The sequence below is a fragment of the Polypterus senegalus genome, chromosome 6, assembly GCF_016835505.1.
Source record: "Polypterus senegalus isolate Bchr_013 chromosome 6, ASM1683550v1, whole genome shotgun sequence".
In the NCBI taxonomy this organism is placed as follows: Eukaryota; Metazoa; Chordata; class Cladistia; order Polypteriformes; family Polypteridae; genus Polypterus; species Polypterus senegalus.
Window position 1 is genome coordinate 103,681,590 of NC_053159.1, and position 13,810 is coordinate 103,695,399.

The 13,810-nt window shown below is 37.9% G+C and overlaps 1 protein-coding gene across 2 annotated transcripts in view; it reads right to left on the reverse strand.

The window, feature by feature from the left end:
- Positions 1-11,134, reverse strand: part of wsb1 (WD repeat and SOCS box containing 1) — a 36,729-nt gene extending 25,595 nt beyond the window's left edge. The window contains exons 1-2 of one of the 2 annotated variants that reach the window (XR_005634096.1): positions 10,832-11,134; positions 5,640-5,808 (exon numbers count right to left, since the gene is read on the reverse strand). Coding sequence is in view for 1 of the 2 variants with exons in the window: in XM_039756662.1 (XP_039612596.1) it covers positions 5,640-5,808; positions 10,832-10,871 (209 nt within the window). In the remaining variant the exon portion in view is untranslated. The remainder of the gene's footprint in view (positions 1-5,639; positions 5,809-10,831) is intronic. The other variant, XM_039756662.1, reaches the window with a different exon arrangement.
- Between the last annotated feature and the right edge of the window lie 2,676 nt (positions 11,135-13,810).

The window sequence follows — 13,810 nt, forward strand, 5'->3', positions numbered from 1 at the left end:
AGTTTCCTTTGCAGGGTGTCTGGACTTTCCCTACTCAGTCATCCGGGAGGGGCTCAGAGTAGAGCCGCTGCTCCTCCACATCCAGAGAAGTCGGATGAGGTGGCTCGGGCATCTGATCAGGATGCCTCCTGGATGTCTCCCTGGTGAGGTGTTCCAGGCACGTCCAACTGGGAGGAGGTCCCGGGGAAGACCCAGGACATGCTGAAGGCACTGTCTCCCGGCTGGCCTGGGAACGCCTCGGGATTTCCCCGGAAGAGCTAGAAGAAGTGGCCGGAGAGAGGGAAGTCTGCCCCCGCGACCCAACCTCGGATAAGCGGCAGAAGATGGATGGATGAATTAAATTGCAAAGGCCCCAAATTTAGGATATACATTAATACAAGGTGTCTGACCAATAGGCCTGTCGAATCAAACAGAACTACCTGAATGAAATTCAAATTTATTTAAAAAAAAAAGTCTTATTCAGAGGCAAAAACTGACATTTGATTGCAAAGGTGGGGTTGTTTACTTTAACCACATTAACTTTGGCATTAAGTACTCCAGATGTGCTATGCAAAGCTGCAGTACTTTGTAGATCTGTTTTTACACTTCACTTCCACTATACAGTGATCCTTCGCTATATCACGCTTCGACTTTCGCGGCTACACTCTATCGCGATTTTTTTCTCATACACGCTTGCGTCACTACACATGCGCTTTCTGAGAACTTTTATCTAAGCCCTACGATGGCTCCTAAACATGCTGCTTTTTCTAAGCCTTCTGACAATAACACTAAGCGCCGGAGGAAGATGCTTACTATCCAGGAGAAGGTGAAACCCTTGGATATGATTAAAGATGGCAATACCCTACAAAAGCCTCCTCACGCATATGAAAAGACAGTGCCAGCAACTGCCTATCAAGATGTTCTTCAGCCGTGCACCCAGACACCCACTGCCTACTCCTAGTACTTCTTCACTGAAGACAACGCACCTGCTGAAGATACTGCACCACCTCTGAAGACTCTCCTACTGAGGACGTGCCTCGGAAGACTCTCCTACTGAGGACGTGCCTCGGAAGACTCTCCTACTGAGGACGTGCCTCGGAAGACTCTCCTACTGAGGACGTGCCTCGGAAGACTCTCCTACTGAGGACGTGCCTCTGAAGACTCTCCTACTGAGGACGTGCCTCTGAAGACTCTCCTACTGAGGTCGTGCCTTCATAGGTTAGTGGTTGTGCGCAATTAAATGTACAGTACAATAATCTACTATATAAAAGCGTTCAGGATTGACCTTCCGTCCCGTGAGTGCAAAGCATAGCAGTATTTCGCTTATTACAGACTTACTACATGCGGCTTGAGGTACGAAGCGACGCGATGTGAGCAGAGTTCTGGTGCTCTCATCGTTCCCTTGCTTTTGTCTTGCGATTAAGCTGGAAAAATAGGCAAAATTATGTCTCTGGAAATAATTAATGTTAATGGAGTACAAATGCCTCATCGCGTAGTAAATATCAGGGGAGATGGTGCTTGCTTATTCTCATCTATAGCTTATTTAGTGTATGAAACTCCATCTTTAGCGGTACAGATTCGGGCTGACATTGTACGACTTTGGACAGGCACTTGAGGGGATAAAAAAACTTAGGTTTTCGGGAGATGTTATGAATGGGCACTTTGATGTTCTCATTCCCTACACTTACATGCCTAATGTACACATGGAGCGCACAAAAATTGAGGATAAAAGTCGGTCGCCTTAAAAGGCGAGTGCGCCTAGTAATATGATATTTGTAACGTCTAATATGTCTTATTTTCTCTTATTTTGTATAATATATTGGGTAATACGAGTGTAATGGTGACAAAAGTGTGTTAGGGCTCTAATAATGTTAAACTTATTTAGAAGGTCGTAAACAGGTTTTCTATACTCTAACTGCAAAAATATTTGATTTATAAATAAAGAATCCTACTTCGCGAAAATTCATTTATCACGGTAGAGTCTGGAACGGATTAACCGTGATAAACGAGGGTTCACTGTAGGCCTTTCTGTAATTTTGAATGGTTAGCTTGTTTTTCCCCCCTCATTAGTAAAGCTTACAGCAAGATCCTTTAAAAAGATTTTTTATTAGCTCCACTGCTGTGCTATTTAATTCTCAAGTCAGACTTATCACTGTGGGTGGGCATTAAGGGGCATTGCCTATCCAAACAGACCACTACGGTCATCCATCTATAATTTATTTTTGTTAAAGAAAAAAAAAAAAAACTTTTGTACATAATGTACGTATTGTATTGTGTGTACTTGCAGATTCACAAAGAAGTGAAAAGGGGATTTTTTTTTTTTTTAATGTTAGGTGCCCTTCTAGCGAGTATGAACGCATCTTACCCAAACTGGTTAATTGGTGCATACACTAACTCGGCATTACCTTCGACAGGAGGTTGTGCATACATCTAAAGATAGCAATGTGGACCATTAATAATTACAAAGCATAGCGCATCGTTTACATTAGATATTGCAAAATGCCAGACATTACCTACACTCCCTAATTACATGTCTACCTGATATTTCACCAGAAGATCCTCTTATTATCAACAGAATTCAGCTATCAAATGGTATGAGCAAAGACACTGAACTGAGTCAGACTGAACAACATGTGGGCATGGACAACCCTAACCAAGTTGTACTGAGGGACCAGTACAACCATGTGTCATTACATCCATGTGTCAAGTTTTTACTTTGATCTCTTTCTTTGCTTAGCTGCATATGGGTGGATGTCGAGAAGCCACGGGTGTTGTCTCTTTTGCTTTATACGAGGGACGTTCACAAAGTTTCCGCACTTTCATATTTTCATTGGAAATAGTGAAGGCAGGAGGAGTTGTAATTGGGCATTACAAAGTTGGTACATTGCTGGGAAAACTGCATTGCAAACAAAGGTGACTATGTAGAAAACTGACGTAATTGGTTTTCAAAATTCTTAATAAATAGAGTTAAAAAAGCGCAGAAACTTTAACGTCCCTCATACATACATGCTGTCTGGTTTAGTGATGCACTACTTTAATGTATAGGACGCATTGGTAGGGAGAGTTTGGTGATAATGTACTTTTGTGCCAAACAGGCTGTGCGTTTTAAACTTAAGCATGTAACCGTTAGTAATAGACTAAAAACAAGACGGTGGTGTTGATGCTTCCCTTTTGTAGGGTGCAGATGCTTGGAATTTTCATGGCTCTCATTTTTAAACAGTTGCCCAAGTAGTGTAAGGATTTTTTTTTTGATGTTTATGTTTGTTCTTGCTCTGACCACTACTGCAGCCATTACCATAATAATAAAGTATATAAAAAAGCAAGTACCAAAGTACATATAACACCCAGCATCATTAAGTTTGAATATTTTAATATGAATATTCAAACAATATTTCTTGGTTAATTTGACAGCCCAAGCATACAATGTTAACTTTCCGATGCTAAGCAAACTGCCTTGCAAATTCCTATGAGGGTAATGTGATCACAGGTTAGCATTCATTTCTGAAATTAGCAAAAGACTGTCATGCCTGTGTTCTTCATAGACAAAAAAAAAAAGGGCGAGGCCCAAAAAGAGTGTCGTGAACAAGTAGTTATGTCAGGGAAGCAAGTATTGTGTAATTATTCTGTTTAAACTAATTAAGCTTATTTCTGTGTACTTTAATCATTAGTTGAAACCTCTGCAAAAAGTTAACTGCCGTTTCTTTACCTGCCAATAATATTTGATTCAAATGTGCAATATTTAGATATTTTGTGTAATATTTATATTCTATTTCTATTATATTAAGTGATAATTCTTTTGATAATTATTCAGTGGTTTGTCAATTTAAAATCTAAATGCTGGATATCAGTAAATAATGTTGTACTGATTGCAGATTATGCAATATTTAGATGCTGCTCCTGAGCCACAAGTCACAGCTTTCGTGACAACTTTTTTTTGATTGTTCTATGCCAGCTACAAAATATAACACAAAACGTCATTCTTGTATTAGACTATAAAGCAGTTAATATTTTGATGGTATATCATATGGTTATGCTCCATCACGTTTTAAATGTATTACACAGTGAACTTTGAACTAGAGCTTGACAAAGATCGCAAATAAAATTGCGGCATCTGTCTCAAAAAACACAATTAGACATTTTCTCAAAATCGTTCAGCCCCAAGTTATATTACCACAGTGTGATCTTTAGTTTCCCACCTTAACAACCAATAAAAAATAAATCCTATATATCTCATCTGGAAAGTATTCACAGCGCATCACTTTTCCACATTTTGTTATATTATATTGTGGGGGAAAAAAATGAATTTAATCCATTTTGGAATAAGGCTGTAACATAACAAAATGTGGAAAAAGTGATGCGCTGTTACATACTTCCCGGATGCACTGTGTGTGTGTGTGTGTGTGTGAGAGAGACTGAGATATATATCTTGTATACCTATATGAAAGTTCTGATTTAGGAATAGCTATTGCATAAGCATTTGGATATAGCACAAAACAGAGAAGATAGCCTCAGAAACCAAGCAGCATGCACATTCATCCTTCCACAACAAATATATATGCTCTGCTTATTTTGGGTGCACCACTTATTTTCCAATACAGCACTGCAACTGCATTCTTAATAACCTAGCTCCTAGCTACAAATCTTTTAAAATAATCGAATAGTTTCATTAGGCATTTATATATATATATGGACATTTGCATATTCAACATAGGTCCCCATTGCTGCTTACTGTATCATTTTCTTCTCTTTGTCCTCCAAAAAAAAAAAAAAAATGCATTTTTCTTAGCCACAGCTACAACATGGAGTAAGTTAACAAATAAAAACATTACATACAAGGGTAAATCAAAATGTAAAGGCAATTTGAAAATTGCGTAATAACTGCAACAGATAGTGGCTGAAGCAATACAGTACACACAGCACGTTCGTGTTGGCTTATGGGTAGTTTTTCACTGATTAATGCTATTTTCACTTAGAACATCCTTCAGTGGATTTCAACAGGTTTTGATCCCTCTGGCCAAAGAAATCTCACTCTGGCATGTTGTTCAACAATGCTGTAATCCTGCAGTGTAGCACCCATGCTGATTTTACCTTGCCTTCAACTGAAGTAATAGAGCAATGCACTGTGCATGTTCAAACTACTCATAGGCCATTGTGAATACATTCAATTTCATTACCTTTTATCTGTTATGGTTACCGCATAATTTTCAAATTGCTTTACCTTCATATATACAGTACATATACATACACACCATATATACACACACCCATTTTTTTGTCAGGAGTATTCTTTAAACAAGCATCTTCAATCCAATGATGGAAAAACTTTATAAAATCTACAAACCCACAGAGTAACAAGATGCATTGATACATATTCACTAATTCTCCCTGTATCTTTTATTGAAGATGCCAGCTCAAGATAAATTAGTACAGATTTCAGAGTCACACTAGAATGGTACATCATACCTTAAATAAGTAATCTAAAAAGAAAATGTGTAGTACTCAAGAGCTAGTAGAATTAACAAATATTAGATAAACAAGTGTGGAACACATCTCTTGCAATAAATTTATAACAGCTCACCAAAAATAGACTTGTATATCAGTAAATCACAAATGATACGAGTATTTAAAGGTGTCAGATACCGTTAACATTTGATACTCACAAGCTGCTAAGGCACTGGGACCAAGGAACAAGCTTCACTATACGATGACCCTGAGACCAAGCAAAGTAAGAACCATCTGGAGCAAAAGCAACAGTCCACGTTTCCCGGCCAGACTTCTGGTCAAAAGGGGCAGCCGGTGTTAAGAGATCTCCTACTGACCGGGCCTTTGCTGGAATAAAAAATATATTATTGAAACACACTGCAAACATCAGACAGTTGTCTTTGGCACATAAATGGAAAAATGTAAAAAATAAAAATAGACCATCTAATAAATTCCCACAAATGCAATAAGCACCACAGTTAAATAACCTAAACATATTAAGTAGTTATATAGGAAAATAACAAGGTTAACCAAGTCATGTAACCAAGGAATTAAATAGATAATGTGTATTCAGAATTATTTACAGCTTTGAGCTAAAATCATTTAAATTTCCTCACATTTAACAATACTCAAAATCCCAAAATGACAAAGTGAAAACAGGATTTTAGAAATCTCTGCAAGTTTATGAAAAGAAAAAATAATTGCACAAGTATTAAGACCCTTTACTTAATTGAAGCATCTCTAGCAATTATTACATCCTGCAGTCTTCTTGGGAATGCCACAACAAGCTTCACACATTTGGATTTGAAGATTTTCTGCCATTCTTCTCAGTGGATTGCCTCAAGCTCTGTCTTATTAGATGGAACGGTCGGTGGATAGCTAATTTCAGGTCTCTCCAAAATGATTGATGGGGTTTTAAGTCCGGACTCTGACTAGGTAACTCAAGGAGGACATTCCAGGAGTTGTCCTTAGCCACTCCATATTGTCTTTGCTTGGTGCATAGGGTCACTGTCCTGTTGGGAGTGTGAACCTTCATCGCAGTCTGAGGTCCAAAGATTTTCATTATGAATATCTTTGTAAGCTGCTCCATTCAGCCTTCTCTAACAATCCCATCCATTCTCCCAGTCCCAATTGCTGAAAAACAACCATGTCTTAACATTGGAATTGTATTGCACAAGTGATGGCAGGTGCCTAGTTTCTTCCAGACATGAAGCTAATCTTTGTTTGACCAGCCATAAAATGTGGATTCTCACAGTATGAGACTCCTTTAGGTGACAAGCAGTATGCATTATTTAAACAAAGTTAACGATTTAACTGTAAAACGTAATATACGTATTTTAATGCATGTTATCATGAAAGTGATATCAAGTATAAATCTAAGAATTCTAAATGTGCAGAGAGCTGGAATATCATAAATTTAATGTGTTGTGTGGCAATCTATTGCTGCTCGGTGCTGCTGTCAGATCAGGAGCAAGCCCCAGCGATTAACAACTGGGTCGGTTTTAAGATGACGTTTATGACTGTCTACTTTAATGATAAGGTAAAACTATGAGGTTAAAGTGTACATTTCGAGTTTAAAGCAGAAATTTCCTCTTTAATCACAAAATAAACATTTTCATTATGTCCTTATTTTTTTTTTTTTCTCTGTGGCTCAAATACGCCGTCATACATTCTGATGGTATTGTGAAGGTGCAAAAAAAAAGGCACAGAAGATGGTATGTGAGACTTTTAAAATATATTGAGTCATTACGTTGGGGAATATGCGACGCTTGAATATAAAAGCAACATGGATCTTGTTGTCACCAAAATGTACTGCTACTACATTTATGTATTTGCTCAGACCTGACAGATCGGGATAAACAACTGTAGGAGCTTAGACAAGATTTCATCAGACAAGGAAATACTCCCAAAACAGACACTCAAATAAGAAGAGCTACTGCAATACCCAGAGACAACCTTCTGGAATATAAAAAGAAAGACAACAAGAAACGCATCCCCCTTGTTGTCACCTATAACCCACATCTTAAAGCACTTAAAAAAAAATTATAAAAGAACTTCAGCCATTACTAACTAATGATGAAACGCTGAGAGATGCATTTCCAGAACCTCCCCTTCCTGGCATACAGACAACCACCAAACCTGCAGCAACTAACTGCCTGAAGCACCCTGAGTGAACCAGCAGAAAATGGTACATCCCCCTACCTACATAAAAGATGCAAAACGTGTGATCACATTTATAACACAGAAGATCATGTAGTTATACCACACTTCCGACTAGAACATTGCATTAAGGGATCATATTCCTGCAGATCACCTAATATTGACTACCTAATTCTCTGTATGAAATGTATTTACACTTCAACCTATGTGGGAGAACCGGACAAACACTCTGCCAAAGAATGAATTTAAACAGGTTCCACATTAGGCATGACAATAGGGATGTTCATGTAAGAGATCACTTCAACAGCCATGGACACTGTGAGAAGGACTTTAAAGTCACAGTGCTTCTGGGCAACTTTAAAACAGAGAGAGAGAGAGAGAGAGAGAAAAGAATGGGAAGTTAAATTCATGCAAAAATGTAACACATTACAACATAGTTTAAATAGAGAAGAGTTTTATAACAAGGTATGAAGATTGTTTACATCTCTCTGACTGACCCAGACAACCTGCCTACAGATCCACATTGTATGTAAAAACTCATCAAAAACAAAGCCTTTGTTGCAACAGTTATCTTATCAAAATATCATGTCTATACATTGTTTTCCTGTGTTGCTAAATGAAGTTTGGCCTGGAGTGGTCTATTAATTTTTAACATCTAAAATGTCTCACTTAAAGGCTTCCCAATGCTGTGTCTTTCCTAGTGTCTATATAAACTCAGGGGATTCCAGTTTCTGTATTACATCTTGCCTGAAGAAGGGGCCTGAGATGCCTCAAAAGCCTGCATATTATAATCTTTTTAGCCAATAAAAGGTGTAATTTTGATTGACTTCTCATTGAATCCACTGTAAAAGTTTACTCTAGATAAACACCTCATACAACATCTTTAGATTTACTGCACAGTTTCAATTGACTAGGTACGAGTGAGCATTCACAGCACACCAAGAATATTTTGACCAGATAGGTGTGAAAACAACTGAATACCTGTTATGGACAAATATCACTTGTCAATTTAAAACACAGTGGCATATGTTTTAAACATGGATATGGAGGTGGAATAATTCAGGCCACAAATGCTCTCATAACAGCACAAACATACAGTAAGTAGGATCAGTAGTCTACGACCACTATGAGATAAACAGTGTGATATGCCATCACAGCGCATACCACTTCTCTGTGCTGACACAATGCGCCCCAACAAATCACAGACCAACACCTTGGGATCATAGGTAGAAAACTCTCAGAAAAGATAACATAGCTGACTGTGAATCCACTAGTAATAAGATAAGTGAACTGTACCTGTTGAGGACTTGCATAATGTCGTTTTTAGTAATGGGACCGATTTCTGCCTTGAAGGAGACATCTACTGAATTCACACATGGTTGACAACAGCAATCCAGAAAGCAGTTTCAGGAAGCATACTACCTGAAAAATGGGTGCCTTGGTTTTGGCCTCAACACTTGCCACATCGACTGCTTTTAGTTGCAGTCCGTAAGCATACAATAGGTCAAGGAATAACGTCATTCTTCATAAAATCATTCAAGGCAGACCAGACCAGAACCATTTTCCAATAACACAATGCCAGAACCAACAGCTGCAATATCCCACAATTATGATGCCAGCACCACTGACTATGATACTAATCGATGGCATTTAACTTAGTATTAGACATTTTGTGCTTACAATGGCAAAAGTGCTTACATACAAGACTGGGCACTGCATGTTCTTCTTTGCTAAAACATACTGGCAAGAGTTTCCAGAAATAAAAGAATGCTACTCAATGGCAATTAGATCTGCTTAAGATAATATTTGTAAGCTTAATTTTAATATTTTGCTAGACATTGGTAAATAACGAACGCGTTTGCAATAATTTCTGACCTATAAGGAATTTAGGTTTAGTTAAAATGGCATGGACAAAATTTATTGCACCAATAAAATACAAATATCTGTGCGTAAAAACTTGCAAAGATACGTTTCGACCATTTTAAAAGCGAATACGGAAGATTACTAGACTGTAGAATATTGTAATCGGGATTCCCAACTCTTATTCCTCATTAGCAAATCCAGCAATGTAAATGGCGCATATCTCAGGCACAAGACCTACGGGGGCGTGGGCGGCTGGCTTGGGAAAGAGCAGCTACATGCGAAATTGAGCGTCCTTCATGGCAGACTGGCAAAGAGAAAAATTACCATTTGAAAGCTGCTTAAAAAACACATATGCTGGTTTATTATTCCTTAAAACATTATTTCTAAATGTATAAATACATAATACAGGAAAATTTCCAGGTAGGTTTAATCAAATATGAACAAAAATAGCTCTGCCAGATTTTTGATAGCTATTCGGTAAAACTGGGGACACAAAAAATATATAAAGAAAAAAACACGATTTGCCCCCCCCCCTAACATTTTCACCTGTAAAAAAAAAATAAAACATTAGGTTATCATTTTAAAATATACAACAAAAGCATAAAATTAACAAATTATAAGGGTGCGGTTCTTAGTATTGCAACGATTAATCTATCCATACAAAACAATACTATTGACCGAGACCCAAATAAAATACATGGCCTAGTTTATTTGAAAAATGACTCACGAATCAGTTGGATTTTAAAAAACACAGACACAATTAATAAATGCGGTATTTTCACACAGATGTGCATTTCTAGCTCTTGATGTCATTAGCCGTTGTATACAAACTAGGACAAGATTAGGTTTTTAAAAATGAGTAATGTTAAAAGTAATATTCCTGATCAATTATGAATCAGACTGTCACGATCGAAAGGGTATATAACAAAACGTAATCCGTTTGAAACGGTTTTCTTAACTAAAACGTTAAGTAAATGTATTTCCAATGCAAAAAATTACGTAAAACTAGATTCTCACAACAATTAGTTTAAAGAACATTCTGGAAAAATGTGAAACGGCGCATTTACAGTGGGTGTGGCAAAATGTTCAGCGTGTAGGTGACAGATCGTGGAGAATACAGTAATCAAAAAAAAAATTAAAATGACTCAGATATCAAACGATTTTGAGATAGGGAGTGGACCCCAAGTCAATAAAAGAAAACAATCGGCATTAACTGTGCGACGTAAAACTCGGCGCATAAAACACAACATGAACAACAAAGCCAAGCCATTCAATTCCATTCCCCGCCACAATATCAAGCGATGTCATCCCCCGGTTGCTGCCGTGTCCTTCCCACAGTGCTACTCACCTATATCATTTTCGTTGACAAAGTCTGGGAAGCTGGCCATCTAAATTGACACAAGCAGCAGTGAAAGTTCACGCGATGCAAGCTGACACAATCGGACTAGATAACCACCGCCAAACGAAACCTTCGAGGCGACGTGCTTCAAAGCCCCTAATACTATGTGCAGCACTGCAATGAAGAAGAAGAAAAAAGATATCTGTAAGTTTTGCGGTTACAGAAAAAAAACAAAAGACGCGATTCACTGCATCAACATGCCACCTAAAATCTAACGCTACTCCTACGTTATTCTAATATGGCGGCCGCATTGCCGACCACATTTGAAGACGTGTGAGGAGGTGTGGCATTTGGTGACGTTGGGACGTTACCTGGGAAACAGTCTCTAATTTGAATATCGGGGGCAGAGGTTGATAGCGTTGTGCATCGCCAGAAGTCTAGCTGGGAGGTTCTATTGCGAAAAAGACACAACTGAAATGTCACATTTTAGTGTTCTTGCTACGAGTGATTAAAAGCAGTGAGCGTTCTGCAGCCCGGGGATATCACGTCAGTGTAGGAGGTCAGAAAGGCAGACAGGCCAGTAATGAGCAGACCCTCTGTGGCCAAATTTACAGTAGTGAGTATATTTGGAATACAACTCAAGGCTGTCGTTTAAGCACAGGCGTACAACACAAGTATGTAATCGTTTTGTATCACGAGAATCCATGACTCGTGTCAGCGCATTAATCAAGGTAGTTTGTACAGAACTAGGGTAGTAAGTGAACTGTAGCTCCTGGATATAAAGTATTAACAGAATGAAGCAGATTAGAGTGCTACAAAAATGGGCACAAGATAGTGAATAGTTCACAATTTATAACACTAGGCTGAAAAAGTGAGCTACAGCCTGGACATATTTTATTTATTCTGACATAACCCAAGAACACGAGCTGCTGACTGGGGCATTCAGCCAAAAAAGCAAGCAACTAGTCTGTATACAGCTAGAGAAGAATAAGATGAACTGTGAACCTAAATCCAGATAGTGGAATAGTTAAAACTAAGCCAAGTGGGTTTATAGTGCATGCAGATCAAGCCAGTAGGTGAACTAGACCATGACCTCTAAAGTGATATTCCTCACACAGTTTCAAGATATTAGAAGTACAGTGTATTGCACATGCTTTAAGATCATTAAGTAAATACGCATAGCTCAAAAGCCCAAGAAATAAAACGACAGGCAACCTGTGGAAACCATGGCTGTGACTGTTTTAAAACCCATAAAATCAAATTGGTCTATAATAAAGCAAACCAGAAAATGACATTAATTAGTAGGCCATAATCTAAACTATGAGGCATTTCACAGGCCAGTTCCATAAAATGTCAGAAGTCTTAAATTCATAAATCAAAGCTAATGAGTGGGCTGCAACATTGAAATAAAACTATTGACTGGGTCTTTCATAACCCGTGAAACTAAAGTTTATTGGATGCAACCAGTAAAACAAAGATTAGGACTTATGTGAAACTTCATAGTGAAATCTTGTGTGCTATGTGCATTAATCTTTATTTTGAGTCAACTACACCACTGGTGACATACAGCATTTTAAAAACTTGATAATGAATGGAACACTAAGCAAGAATTTAGGCTAATCGTAGAGGTTCAACATAGTTGTAACTCAGGCACACATTGTGAAAAGACCATAGGTTGTAACTGAGGTACTCATGGTGAAAAGATCATAAGCAAAGGCCACTTAACTAGCTCATGAAAATAGCTTGTGAGTGGTCTTGAAGGTAGGCATTAATATGAGGGCTGAAAATAAATCTGAGCCTAGAACTCAGTCTAAGAGTTCAAGTTGGTGAGTGGCTGTCAGAACTGTTAACTCTGTTCAGTAAGTCTGCCCAGTTATAGGTAGCGTTGAAATTCCAAATAGTCACTGAGCCACAAGTCAGCAACCTAAGCCACTGAGTGATCTACAACCCAGATAGTCTGGTAAGTAGACCCCAGTAATGGGATACATGCTAGTGAGCAGATCACAGCTCAGGAACAAGCGAGCAGATCACAGCCTTGCAGTGTTCAGTACAGGAATGTTGGACAGTAAATGTGTTGCACCTCAAGGTAAAATCACTTGTAAGTAAGCTACAAGTTTAAGTCCTGCTATCAGTTGATTAAAATAATTTATTCATTCATTTTCAGAACTTTTTTATATCACTAGAGGGCACAAGACAAGCATTAACCCTGCATGTAATGTCAGTCTATATCAATGGAAACTCACCACTACACCCTCACTACTTTTACTTGTAGAGTTTATTATCATTAATCAATTTATACTTCACATGTTTGGGGAGTGGGAGGAAACAAGAGTACCTGTAGCATATACCACAGGCAGAAAGATAATTCATACACCCCCAAAGGAGTCAGCAAATCATACTGTAGATGCATAGACATTAAGGGAATAACACAGGCAATTTACCTTATGAAATTACGAAAGATTTTCTAATATTGAATGCACTTACAGAGAATTATGTGTAAGTGCCTTTGGTGGTGTAGGTACCCATTTTCATGGTAAATGTAAAGCAACTCAGATCTCATATCAAGATATTAATTGTGTACACTAGTTGACAATGATAAGGGAAACATGTAAACCTAAAGTAAAAAAATGAATATGGCATATTATTTAAGTGTTGCGTATAGTATGTTAGCGCACAAATTAGCAGGCCACAAGTCTGATATTCAGACTTCCTTATCTACTAGGTCTTGTTTCCCCTCTTTATCTAATCTAAGTCTGCAAAAATAAAATAATACAGACATGTGAGTATATATTTAGATTGATTATGAGCTTTGTCTGGAGTTGTTTGCTTCCTCAAGGATTGTAGCGTGAGAAATTCAGGCTTTGTACTTCACTTATTTCATTCCACTGTAGCAGTGTGTACTTTAAAGGATTATAGATAAACTACTAATAACATAATTTCCTTTGAGATATAGTATATATTTAACACAAACCAGCAATCTTATTAATA